General features: G+C 40.8%; 1 protein-coding gene across 1 annotated transcript in view; it reads right to left on the reverse strand.

Moving 5' to 3' along the window:
• Positions 1–16949, reverse strand: part of man2a1 (mannosidase, alpha, class 2A, member 1) — a 77649-nt gene extending 60700 nt beyond the window's left edge. Inside the window, exons 1-6 of the mRNA XM_071349984.1 lie at positions 15847–16949; positions 14693–14950; positions 5889–6033; positions 4248–4419; positions 1677–1804; positions 455–628 (exon numbers count right to left, since the gene is read on the reverse strand). Of these exons, the coding sequence (XP_071206085.1) occupies positions 455–628; positions 1677–1804; positions 4248–4419; positions 5889–6033; positions 14693–14950; positions 15847–15987 (1018 nt within the window). The 5' untranslated portion in view covers positions 15988–16949. The remainder of the gene's footprint in view (positions 1–454; positions 629–1676; positions 1805–4247; positions 4420–5888; positions 6034–14692; positions 14951–15846) is intronic.
• Between the last annotated feature and the right edge of the window lie 1247 nt (positions 16950–18196).

Below are 18196 nucleotides of genomic sequence, written 5' to 3' on the forward strand. Positions count from 1 at the left end.
AATACCGTCCACAGCAGATGCTACTGTCCCCTATCCTAGCGCTTTTAGTGACACAAGATGACTGTCCAGAGTTCAACACTGGGCATCAAACCATCCACAGCATCTGCCACAGCAAATATGTAAAGGAATTGGAAGTAGCTGGAACCATGCGTTTTCTACTGAGTATGAAGTAGTCACTCTGGGGTCATGTTCTTCTGTTTCTGCCTATAGAATTAAAGCTAGGACTTTGAATATGCTAAATGCTAAATTCAATGGGTGAGATAGCGCCTGAAACACCGAACGACTGAGAATAGAGGCATGAGGAGCAGATCTCCGGGCAGAGATCCGAAAGAGGCTCTGGATGTTTATTTGAGGGCCTTAGTGCCCCGCCTAGAAAACAATCTAGCTAGGGGAAACACTGGCTCTGGGAAAGCACCCTGAGAGCCACAGGGGTACAGTCAGTCTTCATACTTGCCCCAGTTCTGTCTCCAGAAGAACTCCAGGGTCTTCTGACTGGCAAAGTGTTTCTTGACGGAGTAGTGCACCCTCTGTATGAGCATGTTGGCCAGGCCAGCCTGTTTCAGCAGGTATGCATTGGTAGGGGAGTGGCCAAACGGGTCCACAGCCCAGCCCGTCTGGGGTTTCACGCCTAACAGGGAAGACCAGAGGGAAGATTCAGGTTCATGCAACAACCCTCCTCAAAATGTTGAGGAAAATTATAAACAATAAAAAAACAAAGAAGCATCACCTAAAAATCATTGTAATAAACATCTGTTACGCAGGTCATCCTGTTAAATCAACCAGTTTTCAATTGTCATCCTACCTAACTTTTTAAGTCACCAGCTGCCACTGGGTTAATGTGTTCATGTATAAACAGTTAAAATCTCTGATGGTTAAAGTATGCCAATCATTTTGTGTCAATCACGCAAAATAACAAATATGTTGAACAAATACACTGAGAGTACAAAACATGAGGCGTTAATTAAAGACAAATCACTAGCAAGTAGCTATCATTTGTGACTGGATGCGTGTGTAAACACACCTCTCTCTCCAGCACAGGAAAACAAACGGCTTCACAGTGAGTGTACAAAATAATATGAACACCTGCTCTTTCCATGGCATAGCCTGACCAGGTGAAACCAGGTGAAAGCTATGATCCCTTATTGATGTCACTTGTTAAATCTACTTCAATCACTGTAGATGAAGGGGTGGAGACATGTTAAATACAGATTTTTAAGCCTCAAAACAATTGAGACATGGATTGTGTATGCGCGCCATTCACAGGGTGAATGGGCAAGACAAAATATTGAAGTGCCTTTGAACGGGGTATAGTAGTAGGTGCCAGGCGCACCGCTTTGTGTCAAGAACTGCAACGCTGCAGGGTTTTTCACGCTCAACAGTTCCAGTGTGTATCAAGAATGGTCCACCACCCAAAGGACATCCAGCCAAATTGACACAACTGTGGGAAGCATTGGAGTCAACATGGGCCAACATCCCTGTGGAACGCTTTCGACACCTTGTAGAGTCCCATCCCCCTGAATAATTGAGGCTATTCTGCTGGCAAAAGGGGATGCAACTCAATATTAGGAAGATGTTCCTAATGTTTTGTACACTCAGTGTATGTTGTGCTTGCCAACAACATTTATTTTCTACGATCTCTTTCCAGATAACAAATGCCTGATATATTATGTACTCACCCAAATTTCTCTCCAACCACTGGTGTCCCTCCAATAGCTGGTCAATTAATGCAAAGTAGTGTGAGTTGGCTTCATCAGGCATCACCCAGCCTCCAGTTGTAATCTCCAACTGGCCTCGCTCAACCAGACTAAACAACACAGAGCAAAAGGATCAGGATTTCAGATTGTCAACTCAGTCAATTACCGTCTCATAGCTCAAAGCCAAAATAAAAACAAACAAATCGTGAAGCGATCCAAAAACCCTGCAGCTTCATGAATTTGAGCTTATTTTTCCGTTCAACAGACAGGTATAATGTTAATTACTTGTTAAAAACAAAAAAACAAACACTGGATTAAAAAGAGATGCTTTCGGTCACAAACATTATGACATGGATAATACGACATTCTGAGGGTGTCAAACATGCATCTTAGTTGCAGGAGAAATCAAGGCCTTACTAATTGCAATAATCAGATCCATCTTTTCCTCTGTTGATGTTTAATTATCTTACTCCTATGTCCTAAGAGTGAAATCAACCCCTTTAGTAGATACTCCCCTCTCTTACTAGAAACCCCTTGCATTGATTTGGAGTCAGCATCGTTCCTCTGTTCGCAGAGCATATTTCAATTGCAGACTTCTTTAACGTGTCCCTATAATAAGATCACGGAGCAGCAAAACAAAGTACGACGACTCAGCCCTTTTCGGAATAGAAATAGCTCTTTATTTTCTCTCCTTGGAAACCGGATTTTCCTCTGGGATCATTCAATCACCGGTGGGTTTCTTTCATTGTTCTATGATTGGACAGGTGGGAGCGGGGCGTAGTGTAGGTCTGTCCTGGTGTTGACGGGTTGGAGTGAGGAAAGCAGGTGCCATCTTCACTGACCCGACAGCAACACTGCATTCTAACGAGGACGGATGGATGTGGCTGTCCTACAAACCCGAAACATGCTGCTCAAAAACAAGTTCCTCTCGAATCCTAAAGGTGTGTTCCCGAAGAAATAATGAGGTTGTTTGTTTGAATTTCTTGAGCAATAGTTCTCCGTGTACTGTAACGGGGGACATTTTATCATTAAGCGCCAGACCTTGAATTTGCTGACATCAAATGAAAACCTGCAAAGAAAATAAGTTATTAAATGAGCAACACCACCCTTCAAAAAAGAGCAAACACGGAATATTCTAGAAAGAAAAAAAGGAATGGATCTGGTTCGCTTTGAACTCCCTGCGCATCAAATCAATAGTGAATAAATATTAGTGTTGGATTTTTCATCTTCCTCCATCCTTCACCTTAAGGCTGTTTTTGCTTGTGCTCCTAATTGGAATTCTAACCTGCAGCTGAAATGTTTATTGCATTTCATACACCGTTTTGTAATCTCCCAAGGCTTAGTGCTGAAACCTACCCGCCAGTAGCTCGTCGTGAGCATGGCCAATGCACACAGCATTTGTGATACCCTCTTCGGCTGTTTTCTGAAGCGGAAAACCCTCTCCCCATCACTCCCTCCATGTCGTTCGCAGAGAACCCCCTGACTCCTGACAACTGTTACATCCTCAAGGGGACATTGTCAACAGCAAAGAGACTGAGGCAGAGTGTGAGAGAGAGAGAGCATGTGTGAGCCCATGTGCCTCTCACAAGCACAATTGATTTTATGACCTCACGGCCATTTGGAGTCAGTTTGGCTTGTTAAGGCAATTCAAACCAATGAACTCCTGCTACCAGGTAAAGAGTAAAGAATAGTTGTGCTGTAAACCGGGATGCGGCCATTGATTTACCTGTACATACTGTATAATGACAATCTCAGGCTGTGAGGTTGAGTTAATTTATCTTCAACTTCTTCACTTCTAATGTCATTGCATTTTTAATAAACCCTATAAAACCGCTAGCCCTAAGCAAGGTATAACCTTGCTTTAATTAAAATGGGAATAACAGAGGAGCATCGGAATGTTATTGCAAATCCACTAAGGAATTAGCTTCCATGTTTATAGCAGCCAAGCTAAATCAAGAATACACTAACAGAATCCATAAGTGATTTGCAGTGGTGTACAGTACCTAAGTAAAAATACTTGAAAGTACTAATTAAGTTGTTTTATTCCTGTACTTTACTTTACTATTCATATTTTTGAAAACATTTTACTTTTACTTCACTACATTCCGAAAGAAAAGTATGTACTTTTTACTTTTTTTTTACATGCATTTTTTTACTTAAATGGTCTAATTCACACACTTATCAAGAGAACATTCCTGGAAGTCCCTACTGCGTCTGATCTGGCGGACTCACTAAATACATGCTTTGTTTGTAAATTATGTCTGATTGTTGGAGCGTGCCCCTGGCTATCAGTAAAGAAAAAATAAAATGATGCCGTCTGGTTTGCTTTATATAAGGAATTTTTACTTTTCATACTTAAGTATATTTAAATACTTTTACTCAAGTAGAATTTTACTGGACGATTTTCACTTTTACTTGACTAATTTTCTATTAAGGTATCTTTACTTTTACTCAAGTATGACAATTGGGAACTTTTTTCACCACTGGTGATTTGCTGCTCGTATTGATTTCAGTCTCAACTTGAAGCTAGAACGACACAGACAGAACTCCTACCTCTTGACAGCGTCTCTCTTCTGGCCGTCGATGTTGTCCCACCACTTGGCGAAGTAGGAGATCTCGGACCAGATCATTTTCCTGCGGCTGTCCTCGTGGAGTTTCACCACCATGTTGTTCAGGATGTGCTGGGTCTGGTCCCGGTAGTACTCGTCAAACGTCTTCAGCCATCCTGAAAACGAACAAATGGACAACTGTGACAAAGTGGTTGAGCGTACATTACGACTGTAGAGTGGCGTGTAAGGAATAATCTACGTCTGTTCACTTCTATAGAAATGCTATGTGGTCTATCTGTCTGCCATAGATGAAATAAACGGATTCAATTAAGCCATCATCCTCATCATCAGATGAATAAGCAGAACATGGGGTTCAATCAATTTGCCACATCCATTGATTTCCCAACATGTGATCATATTTCCAATGAAAATCAATGCATTCAAAAAAAAAGTCCGAACATTGCATTGTTCTTTCCACTGCAAGACAAAATAGGGTAAATCATCCAGTGAACGGCAAACAGGCCTGAGTGCTTTTAATCTATGCAAGGGTGTGAGAATAGTCATGAGCTACTGTATACAGCTGTAAGGGGAAGACCACCCCAGTTAAACCAGAAAGCCAGCTCGGGTTACTAAAGAGTTCAACCAATCTCAGGAACAAAGAATAGACTGGACCTGGCTGTTACTGAGCTGCAGATGCTGCTACTGAGCATAAACACCACGTGACAAGCGCCCGGAACTACCAACACTCTTATTGCCTGCACTGATGCCTTAGTCTCTAGAATGCTTGTGAGGGACTACGCCTTCACACTGCAATACATAGTTCAAATGCTCTGTTTCTGTGGAAAATGTAACAGTGAGGAAATGTATAGAAAACAGGCTTCTTATATGTCTGATCAATTGTTTTCTTTTTCTGATCAATTGTTTTAGTGGTAACAGGACAAGACTTTCATCAATTGCTCTACGTACTTTATGTTGTATAATTAAGCACTAAGGCACGAGGGGGTGTGGTATATGCCCAATATACCACGGCTAAAGGCTGTTCTTTTATGCACGACACACCGCGGAGTGCCTGGATACAGCCCTTAGCCGTGGTATATTGGCCATATACCACAAGCCCCTGAGGTGCCTTATTGCTATTATAAACTGGTTACCAACGTAATTAGAGCAGTAAAAATACATGTTTTGTCATACCCGTGGTATATGGTCTGATGTACGACTGTCAGAAATCAGGGTTCGAACCACCCAGTTTATAATGTGGTATAATGTGGTCTTTACGTTGTATGCTGTGGTATAATGCTTGTCTTTACGTTGTATACTGTGGTATAATGCTTGCTCCCTTGGCAGACCATGAAACACAATTAACCTAGGAATATGAATCCTGACTGCTGAGGAGCTGCATACGCCTTGCTTCCTGTCTACACGAGGTGTGACTGTCTTAAGTAGAGAAAACAAAGCGTTGAAGAAGTCACAGAGGAAAGTCCAGTGTTTCTAGGTTAGCTTCTAAGGTGAGCAGATGTTTTTAAACTTCAAAGGGAGTCTTATGTCAAGATAAATCCATGTCCCACGCCATCGACTGTGAAGAACCACAACTTGATTTTGGAGTGTGGTGTCCCTTTAATGCTCTCCGAAGTAGTGCACTACTTACCAGGATCATTGTGTGAGTGGGGCACAACAAAGACTTGTAGTGGCTCGCTGTCCCATTCATTCTCCTGGTAGGTGATATCAAATCCTTGTTTCCACACTCCCCCATCAGGATTGTCAAAGGTCAGAAGATCATAAACATCCAGCAACTGAAAAAAAAACAAAAAACAAACACTCCAACCCCTGTTTCTGTTTCTCCCTGAGAAAAATAGTGGGATATTCTTTGAGGTAAACCACTACCATGAAGAAGGCTAAAATACACTGAAGTATATTTCACCTGTTTATTGTCAACAATGTATTATTAGTAGTATTGAAAGTATTGAACAACATGGCCACACATAGTCTGTGACACTGGTTTGCAGCAAAGCGTCACTTTATTAGGCATTGTTGCCTACTCTAGAATGTGTTTAAGGAGGTTTAATGTATTTGGTTCAGTTTCAGTTTTGTGTTCACTTTATGTCAAAGTAGCAGTCAAAATAAGTGCCCTCCCCCACCACAGTGAAAAGAAAGAAAATAAAGAAAACAATGCATCTGTTCCTGGAAATCGGTGTATGATAACATTCACATCTGTGATATCAGCAGGTCAGAAGAATGCAAATGAGAGATGGAACTTCTAATGCAACAGAGGCTGCTTGGGGTTTCTCTGGGACTCGCGCCAACTTAAATATCTGTCTTTGTTTTACGGCCAAATAAAATAATGGAATAATTGGAAGGTGATACCGAGAGGACAAGATGATAAAATGTGTTATCTGTCATGGGTTTATATGTACAGTATGGAATGGTACAAAAACCCTTACTAAAGCTATGGTTTTAATAACAGGAACATGAAACGCAGAAAATAACTTGTTATCATGATTGGTGTCAAGAAGAAACATGATGACATACAGTGCATTCGGAAAGTATTCAGACCCCTTGACTTTTTCCACATTTTGTTACGTTACAGCCTGATTCTAGAAAGATATATATTTTTAATAATCCTCAACAATCTACACACAATACCCCATAACGACAAAAGTGGAAACAATTTGTAGATATTTTTGCACATTTATTAAAAATGAAAAACAGAAATACGTTATTTATATAAGTATTCAGACCCTTTGCTATGAGACTCGAAATTGAGCTCAGGTGCATCCTGTTTCCATTGACCATCCTTGAAATGTTTCTACAACTTGATTGGAGTTCACCTGTGGTAAATTTAATTGATTGGACATGATTTGGAAAGGCACACACCTCTCTATATAAGGTCCCACAATTGACAGTGCATGTCAGAGCAAAAACCAAGCCATAATGTCGAAGGAAATGTCCGTAGAGCTCAGAGACAGGATTGTGTTGAGGCACAGATCTGGGGAAGAGTACCAAAACATTTCTGCAGCATTGAAGGTCCCCAAGAACACAGTGGTCTCCATCATTCTTAAATTGAATAAGTTTGGAACTACCAAGACTCTTCCTAGAGCTGGCCGCCCGGCCAAACTGAGCAATCAGGGGAGAAGGGCCTTGGTCAGGGATGTGACCAAGAACCCAATGGTCACTCTGACAGAGCTCCAGAGTTCCTCTGTGGAGATGGGAGAATCTTCCAGCAGGACTACCATCTCTGCAGCACTCCACCAATCAGGCCTTTATGGTAAAGTGGTCAGACGGAAGCCACTCCTCAGTAAAAGGCATATGACAGCCCACTTGGAGTCTGCCAAAAGGCACTGAAATGACTCAAACCATGAGAAACAATATTCTCTGGTCTGATGAAACCAAGATTGAACTCTTTGGTCTGAATGCCAAGCAGCACATCTGGAGGAAACCTGGCACCATCCCTATGGTGAAGCATGGTGGTGGCAGCATCATGCTGTTGGGATGTTTTTCAGCGGCAGGGACTGGGAGACTAGTCAGGATCGAGGGAAAGATGAACGGAGCAAAGTGCAGAGAGATCCTTGATGAAACCTGCTCCAGAGTGCTCAGTTCCCCATCCAACAGGACAACAATCCATAAGCACACAGTCAAGACAATGTAGGAGTGCCTTCGGGACAAGTCTCTGAATGTCCTTGAGTGGCCCAGCCAGAGCCTGGACTTGAACCCGATCAAACATCTCTGGAGAGACCTGAAAAAATCTGTGCAGCGATGCTCCCCATCCAACCTGACAGCGCTTTAGAGGATCTGCAGTGAAAAATTGGAGAAACTCCCCAACTACAAGTGTGCCAAGTTTGTATCGTCATACCCAAGAAGACTCGAGGCTGTCATCGCTGCCAATGGTGCTTCAACAAAGTACTGAGTAAAGGGTCTGAATACTTAGAATTGAAGTCGGAAGTTTACATACACCTTAGCCAAATACATTTAAATGCAGTTTTTCACAATTCCTGACATTTAATCCTAGTAAAAATTCCCTGTCTTAGGTCAGTTAGGATCACCACTTTATTTTAAGAATGTGAAATGTCAGAATAATAGTAGAGAGAATTATTTATTTCAGCTTTTATTTCTTTCATCACATTCCCAGTGTGTCAGAAGTTTACATACACTCAATTAGTATTTGGTAGCATTGCCTTTAAATTGTTTAACTTGGGTCAAACGTTTTGGGTAGCCTTCCACAAGCTTCCCACAATAAGTTGGGTGGATTTTGGCCCATTCCTCCTGACAGAGCTGGTGTAACTGAGTCAGGTTTGTAGGCCTCCTTGCTCGAAACGATTTTTCAGTTTTGCCCACAAATTTTCTATAGGATTGAGGTCAGGGCTTTGTGATGACCACTCCAATACCTTGACTTTGTTGTCTTTAAGCCATTTTGCCACAACTTTGGAAGTATGCCTGGGGTCATTGTTCATTTGGAAGACCCATTTGCGATCAAGTTTCCTGACTGACTGATGTTTCCTGACTTATGTCTTGAGATGTTGCTTCAATATATCCACATAATTCTCCTCCCTCATGATGTCATCTATTTTGTGAAGTGCACCAGTCCTTCCTGCAGCAAAGCACCCCCACAACATGATGCTGTCACCCCTGTGCTTCACGGTTGGGATGGTGTTCTTTGGCTTGCAAGCCTCCCCATTTTCCCTCCAAACATAATGATGGTCATTATGGCCAAACAGTTCTATTTTTGTTTCATCAGACCAGAGGACATTTCTCCAAAAAGTACAATCATTGTCCCCTTGTGCAGTTGCAAACCGTAGTCTGGCTTTTTTATGGCGGTGTTGGAGCAGTGGTTTCTTCCTTGCTGAGCGGCCTTTCAGGTTATGTCGATATAGGACTCGTTTTACTGTGGATATAGATACTTTTGTACCTGTTTCCTCCAGCATCTTCATAAGGTCCTTTGCTGTTGTTCTGGGATTGATTTGCACTTTTCACACCAAAGTACGTTCATCTCTAGGAGACAGAACGTGTCTCCTTCCTGAGCGGTATGATGGCTGCGTGGTCCCATGGTGTTTATACTTGCGTACTATTGTTTGTACAGATGAACGTGGTACCTTCAGGCGTTTGGAAATTGCTCTCAAGGATGAACCAGACTTCTGGAGGTCTACCATTTTTCTCTGAGGTCTTGGCTGATTTCTTTTGATTTTCCCATGATGTCAGGCAAAGAGGCACTGAGTTTGAAGGTAGGCCTTGAAATACATCCACATGTACACCTCCAATTGACTCAAATGATGTCAATTAGCCTATCAGAAGCTTCTAAAGCCATGACATCATTTTCTGGAATTTTCCAAGCTGTTTACACAGTCAACTTAGTGTATGTAAACTTCTGACCCATTGGAATTGTGATATAATGAATTATAAGTGAAATAATCTGTCTGTAAACAATTGTTGGAAAAATGACTTGTGTCATGCACAAAGTAGATGTCCTAACCGACTTGCCAAAACTATAGTTGGTTAACAAGAAATTTGTGGAGTGGTTGAAAAACAAGTTTTAATGACTCCAACCTAAGTGTATGTATACTTCCGACTTCAACTGTATGTAAATGTGATACTTCAGTTTAAAAAAATTATAAATGTGCAAAAATGTCAAAAAAAATGTTTTTGCTTTGTCATTATGGGGTATTGTGTGTAGATGGATGAGGGGGGGGGGAATTAACTATTTGATACATTTTAGAATAAGGCAGTAACGTAACAAAATGTGGAAAAAGTCAAGAGGTCTGAATACTTTCCGAATGCTCCTTCTCTGGTTCAGGCTGTTGAAGAGCTCCAGACTGCTTTTCAGTCACTGCAGGCCTCCCTTTATGGTCTCAAACTGGTCTTGAATATACAAAAAACAAAATTCATGACCTTTACCAGAGCTAGAACTCTGCCAGAGAACGTTAGCATTGTCTTATTCATAGAAAAAGTGTCATCCTACAAATACCTAGGTATTTGGTTGGATGACAAGTTGTCCTTTAAAGTTCATGTGGATAATCTTGTGACAAAGCTTAAATTGAAATTGGGTTTTTATTTTCGTAATAAGACTTGCTTCCTGCTTATGGCTAGAAAGAAGCTTGTTCAGGCCACTTTTCTCTCTGTAATTGATTATGGTGACTTGTTGTATATGCATGCAGCCTCCTCTGTCTTACAGAGACTGGACTCTGTTATCATGCATCCATGTGCTTTACTACAAATGCTAAGTCACTCACCCACCATTGCACATTGTACCAAATGGTAGGTTGGACCTCACTTTATATGCGCAGAAAGATACATTTGTATGTGTTCATCTACAAAGCCCTTTTGGGTAAACTCCCTCTTTACCTCTGTAGTCTGGTCTGCTTTTATTTTATTTTAATTTTATTTCACCTTTATTTAACCAGGTAGGCCAGTTGAGAACAAGTTCTCATATACAACTGCGACCTGGTCAAGATAAAGCAAAGCAGTGCGACAAAAACAATAACACAGAGTTACACATGGGATAAACAAACGTACAGTCAATAACACAATAGAAATATCTGTAAATAGTGTGAGCAAATTAAGTAAGGAGGTAAGGCAATAAATAGGCCAATAGTGACGAAGTAATTACAATTTAGCAATTTACACTGGAGTGATATATGTGCAGATGAGGATGTGCAAGTAGAAATACTGGTGTGCAAAAGAGCAGAAAAACAAAAACAAATATGGGGATGAGGTAGGTCGTTGGTTGGATGGGCTATTTACAGATGGCCTGTGTACAGCTGCAGCGATCGGTAAGCTGCTCAGACAGCTGATGCTTAAAGTTAGTGAGGGAGATATAAGTCTCCAAGTTCAGTGAATTTTGCAATTCGTTCCAGTCATTGGCAGCAGAGAACTGGAAGGAAAGGCGGCCAAAGGGGGTGTTGGCTTTGGGGAGGACCAGTGAAATATTCCTGCTGGACGTGCTACGGGTGGGTGTTGCTATGGTGACCAGTGTGCTGAGATAATGCGGAGCTTTACCTAGCAAAGACTTATAGATGACCTGGAGCCAGTGGGTCTGGTGACGAATATGTAGCGAGGACCAGTCAACGAGAGCATACAGATCGCAGTGGTGGGTAGTATATGGGGCTTTGGTGACAAAATGGATGTCACTGTGATTGACTGCATCCAATTTGCTAAGTAGAGTGTTGGAGGCTATTTTGTAAATGACATCGCCGAAGTCAAGGAACGGTAGGATAGTCAGTTTTACGAGGGTATGTTTGGCAGCATGAGTGAAGGAGGCTTTGTTTTGCGAAATAGGAAGCTGATTCTAGATTTAACTTTGGATTGGAGATGCTTAATGTGAGTCTGGAAGGATAGTTTACGATCTAGCCAGACACCTAGGTATTTATAGTTGTCCACATATTCTTGGTCATAACCGTCCAGAGTAGTGATGCTAGTCGGGCGGGCAGGTGCGGGCATCGATCGGTTAAAGAGCATGCAATTTGTTTTACTAGCATTTAAGAGCAGTTGGAGGCCACGGAAGGAGTGTTGTATGGCGTTGAAGCTCGTTTGGAGGTTTGTTATCACAGTGTCCAAAGAGGGGCCAGATGTATACAGAATGGTGTTGTCTGCGTAGAGGTGGATCAGAGAATCACCACCAGCAGTTACCATACCCGGTCTGCTAGGTGGTTGCTACTTAAAATCCCCAGGGCATTCACAGTATTAGGCAAGACTGCCTTCTCTTCTTGTGCACCAGACGCATGGAATAATCTACAATCCATGCTTCATCTAGATATGTTAGTGACACTGAATGAATTTAATATATTGATGGGAGACTCTGTTACGGAGGAGTGTAAATGTGTCTTTTTAGGCTGAATCGTGTTGTATTGTATTGTTGTATGTTTTAATTATGAAATGTATTGATTGTTGCTGCCTTCTTGGCCAGGTCTCCCTTGAAAAAGAGACTGGGTCTCAATGGGCTTTTCCTAGTTAAATAAAGGTCAAATAAAACATTTAAAATATACACACACGGTGGCTATATACACTCATTCTGTCTATTTAACCACAGGGGTGACAGGTTTCTTTTTAATCCGTAACATTCTTGGGTATTGACTGACTTAATTGTACCTAAAGGTATTATCTCTACTGAAAGAAACCTGTATTTCAAGTCAAACTGCAGTCCCCTCCTCAACACTAGCTGCCCTCTTACATTTTACATGCAATTTTTTAAATTCTTTAAATGATTTTTGTGTATCCTATTTGCGAGATATTTTACTAGGGTTGGGATGTATCCAGATGTTCATACCGTTTCTGTACAATACTGGGGTATACTGTATTATCAAATCAAATCAAATGTATTTATATAGCCCTTCGTACATCAGCTGATATCGCAAAGTGCTGTACAGAAACCCAGCCTAAAACCCCAAACAGCAAGCAATGCAGGTGTAGAAGCACGGTGGCTAGGGAAAAACTCCCTAGAAAGGCCAAAACCTAGGAAGAAACCTAGAGAGGAACCAGGCTATGAGGGGTGGCCAGTCCTCTTCTGGCTGTGCCGGGTGGAGATTATAACAGAACATGGCCATATTACCGGATAGGCACACTGTACGCTGTTATCCAGAGCAAATTATAGTATCAATTAGGGTTAAGTGCCTTGCTCAAGGGCACATCCACAGATTATTCACCTAGTCGGCTCAGTTACTGGCCCAACGCTCTTAACCTCTAGACTACCTGACACACAAAGCAATTTTAGGTAACAGGGATCTTGTTCCAGGAGGGGGTTGATTGTCTCTGCTGTAACCAAGAAGCTTGATCTTGACATCTAGCCACTTACCTACTAGCAAGTTAGCAAACCACATGCATAGCTGGCTAGAGCCCTGAGCTGGATATAACTGATTTGACACGGCTTAGATTTCTGATTGTTACACTTAAAGACACACTATGCAGAAATTGCGCCGCCATTTCCTGGTTGCTAAAATTGTAATAGTTCCCCTAATTTCAGTTTATGTGACAAAACAAGCAGTCATTGTGTTTGGAATCATTGTACCATCTAAACCGCTGTCAAATATATTTTCCATAACCAAATATATTGTATTTCCAGCTGTTTGAAGGTGGTGTACAAAACCAAAAGACACAAAAAACAAAACTTAAGAACGATAAGCATAGAACAGATCTACCGCTTCTTAGACTTGCTTTTAATGAGACTCAAATATCTATAACTCACACTTCTATGTGAATTTGGTCGGGCCATTCAAAACAATACATATTGTAGCTTGAACTTATAGTTAGTTATAAGCGGTGGCGTAGCACGCACCCCACATGCTCATGATATAGGTGCTGTGCGATTAACCAACATTTTGGTAATTCTTTCGTTTTTAAACAACTAAATTGACCAATGTTGGTTCCATTATTTGAATTCCATTTCATTTTTTATTTTATTTTGCTCAATACAGTTTCTCTAGAGGTAAATCAAATCAAGCCCAAACTATGTGAGGTAGTAGGGAGTTCTAGTTTAAAAGAGGCCAATCTTCTACATGGTTTAGCGCAGAAAACGTGGTAATTAACTACAATGACCATAATCCATTGCGCGCCTACTTGTCTCGTCTGTGTGTTTCTTTTACGCCTGCTACACTAGGTTAGTGTTGGGCAGACACGGCGTGGGAGACAAAATAATACACAATCGAGAGGGATAGAGAGCAGTTGCTTTGGGAGGTATCTCTACCTGAAAATACATGAGCTAAGTGACTGATAGTACTTTGAAGAACTACTAAAATAGTGATTTTGTCAGACAGCATAGGCAGCAGTTGTACAGAGATGATGACTTGGAATGAAATAACAATGTCATCAAATAAAATAAATGTAATATACACCACAACTGAAATATTTTATTCAAGTAATGTGAATAAATTATGGTTAATAAGCGGTAATGGGCAGTCACTACCATAATGGGACTTTTAATAATTGTTTTATTCTGTGTTGTTAAAGCATTCAACCGACATAATGCATTGTGCATTTAATATCTATAAAATAATCAAAACCGAAAACTGTGATAATTTTTTTAAAGAATCGGACCGAAACCAAACCAACCTCAAAAAGCACTAATCACTCAGCACTATCATGTTATTAATTATGAAAAATATTCATGACACATAGTGTAATGGTTTTTACATTTGTCCTTCATTTTAACACCATAGTCACGTCACACTGTAACAAGGATTTTCCCCATGGCTATTGCAAGGCTTCATATTTCACACTGATGGTAGGAGCAATTCAGCGTGGTAATGAGATCATGATGATGTCTCTCGGTATAACGAATTAATCTTATCAAAATAGGTTAGAGTTCAGTAAAAAAAATAACACTGGCAGTTCTAACGCTGTCCATTGAAGTTTTGTTCACTTCAAACTTTCACTGGACTATGCTTTACAGCTCAAATCGTAGTTCAAGCCTACAACAGCATTGCATCTACAAATACCTGAGCTGTTTCTAATTTTCTCTAAAAGTCTTACCTGCACCCCATCTGCTGGCTTAGAGAACTCCCTTGCTGCGAACTGACAGTCTTGGGAGTCAATAGGGAGGACCAGTGGAGGCGAAGCCAGCAGTTCTGGGTAGGGTCCTTGACTCATGTTCCCTCCATCAGGAACCCCATCCTTGACCGACTCCTTCAGGTTGATCACAGAGTCCCTGATGTTGGTTATGATCTCATTGTTCTCTGCCAGTAGTCTTTCCAAGCGGTCAATCTTACCCTGCAGGATTGACAACTGGCCCTGGTCAAGGAAAAGAAGGGACGGAGGAGAACAAGTTCACTGGCTTTATACAATACAGTATGCATCTAATTATTGTGCAATAACCGTTGATAAATGAGTTATAATGACAGTCAATTGACAGTCAATAAACTAATTGTAATCCCTTAATAAAAGTAACCTTATTATAGTGTTACCAAAACGAGGACCTATGGGTATGTCCTCCATGGTGACAAATATAGCACACTATATTACACACAAATCCAAAGTGTCAATGCATATAGGGTTAATTGTTAAGCCCTCAGTGAAAGGAAGTGGAAATGACGAATAAAGAGATAACAAGAGGTCAGTCACCTTCTTGTTGCACAAACATGTCCACTTTTACCAGTTTCACTTAGTCTCGATATCCCATACCTTGGGCAATAGCACTAGACGCAAAATAGGTGTATACTAATAAGGTGTAGGTTATGCTGGAACATTGTTATTGTGGGAGGCAACCCGATTGCCTAAAAATACTAGTTCAGGAATGGAATTACGTAACACACAACCCCGCGATATCAAGATCTCAATTTGAAAATGACCCTAGGACTTCCAAAAAGGCATACACTTGTGTTTATTGGAACCAGTTCTGTTTCAAGACGATAACTATATCATGGCTACAGTTGAAAATGTGTTTCCTGTCGGGAAGCGAAAACTGTTAAACATTGTCTAGAACGTCGGTACATTGTAACAATGTAAAAACGACTAGTTGGCCTACTAACCGTGCCCATGCATACAGCAGCCAATCAACACCAGTTATCTACACAGTAACAGTGATAAGATTTTGAGGAAATAGGCTACTTTACAAATTCATTCATATTTGTGAAACTATGTAAAAACAAGGTTCCTCAGTCATCTTACAGAAAATAAGTCAGACTTACATTTTGCAATCTATCCCCACCGTTGTTTGGACTTTTGGTATTGTCTAATTGCAGGTGATCCAGCATCAGGTACAATGAGAAGACCACTACACAAAATATGGCACTGCCCAAAACAGTGACTTGCCGATTGAGCCTTAACATAATTTACAATCGATACTGCCAGGTGAATCGAAGTTGATCGCATTGAGTGACAGCAATAACCTATAGTCATGTAAATCCCCCTCAGCGAATGGTCGATGTCTTGACTCCGCGGCGAGGATCGGAAAATGTCTATGCTATTCCTAAAACTCTTTAAAAAAATAGTAATACATTCTTCTTTAGTGTGTTACGACGGAACTTACATAATTATAGACATTCCCTCCTATGTACAATAAACTTTAAAAAGCTGGATCTGTCACCCAAAGGTAGCCTGAACCACAGACTGCGTCCTCGGTCGCAAAGTTTTAGTGTGAAAGATTAGTGTGATTCAGCAGATCGACCCCGTCTCCTTCCTGTATTTGTTTTCTGTTCAAATTAAGCGAGGAAGTGAAAAGCATATGGTATGAACGTGCGCCGCCTACCGACTCACAACTTTCATTTGAGGCGCACAGGTAAAGTCGTGCGTTACTGCGTTTTTAGTCCAGCGCACAATGCGTAAACGTTTCCAACTCCATCGTTTTGCGATCATTGCCCTTATCCCACTGTAGTATCTTCGAGAAAACACGCCTCCAATGATTCATTTGTGATGCCAAAACTTGGTCATTAACTCCCGAAAACACCAGAGACCTCGTGAAAACAGCTGCATGTGCATGTTCAGCGCGCGCACTGATGATTCCAGGCTGTCCAAATGCCAGCTTTACTTGATCTCGTTCATATTTTCAACATTTGGAATTGAAAAAGAGAGAAAGATGTGACGCTATTTCATTGCAAACGTCAACAGCATCTGCGGAAATAGACAAGCTCCACCGACAAATTTTCATTTCTTACTCCATCCTGATTGTAAGATTGAGATAAGCAAATAAATTGAAAACGCCACACATTTCACTCAGCATTAATGGATTGAGTAAAGCGACACGAACGTGCAATTCTTTGCGTTACAAGTTTCCTTTGTGAATGTAATCTCACAGCTGAGAAACGTCTCCCTTCTCTCTCTCCAGGCCACAGTAGTAGCCCAGTAGGGCACAGGAGAACCGAAACTTGCATACGCCTCCTCTGACATCATTTGGTGACGAAAAATATAATTTGGATCGAATTTAACAGGTAAAAAAAGATATGGATAGATTAATGGGGTAATTCGGAGTGTAAATGATCAACTATTTATATTAGGCTACTACTAATACTAATACTATTATTAATACAACTACTAGTATTATTAATAATATTATAATAATATTTTATGAACTGTAATTATATCATCAAGGTCAAATCATCTAGATTTGGCAGTCAATCATTTATTCGTTTAAATAACTTAATTAATCTTGCTGCAATGTCAATATTTTTTGTGAAGCAAGCTTCTAGGATCCCCATCCCTTGCTTGGCTTGGAACTCAAGCTGAGTTGGGAACAGATTTCTATGCAACCTCTTTAGCCTGGTGAAACCACTTTAGCCTGGTGAAACACAGCCACAGCCTCATCCACCTTGGAGCACAGGGTGGGTGGACTGGAACCAGAAATTGGCCCTGGCATTTCCAGCACACTGGCCCCCACACCGGCCCATTTTTTCCCCTTGAGGCTCCCAATATTAGCCAGATCATATAGAAGCTCATTCCCACCACCATAAAAAAAAGTTGACACTATCTAAACATTTTGAGATAAGTAAGTCCACATTTCGAGATAGTATATCAGAATGTTTGGACAGTATGTAAAAAATGCCAGAGATGTAAATCAACATTTTGAGATAGTATCTAAAGAAAATTGATACAATCTAAAAAAAAAATATATGTGATAGTAGGCCTAGCTCATACATACAGTGCATTCGGAAAGTATTCAGACCCTTTGACTATTTCCACATGTTTCTACTCTACAGCCTTATTCTAAAATGGATTAAATAGTTTTTTCCCCTCAATGTACAAACAATACCCCACAATGACAAAGCAAAAAGAGGTTATAATTTTATGCAAACGTTTTAAAAGCAAAAATAAACATTTACATAAGTATTCAGACCCTTTACTCAGTACAGCCTTGAGTCTTCTTGTTTTTTATGTTTTATTTTATTTAACCTTTATTTAACTAGGCAAGTCAGTTAAGTACAAATTTGTATGTACAATGGCGGCCTACACTAGCCAAACCCGGACGACACAGGGCCAATTGTGCGCCGCCCTATTGGACTCCCAATCACAGCCGGGTGTGATACAGCCTGGATTCGAACGAGG

The sequence above is a fragment of the Salvelinus alpinus genome, chromosome 18, assembly GCF_045679555.1.
Source record: "Salvelinus alpinus chromosome 18, SLU_Salpinus.1, whole genome shotgun sequence".
NCBI lineage: Eukaryota > Metazoa > Chordata > Actinopteri > Salmoniformes > Salmonidae > Salvelinus > Salvelinus alpinus.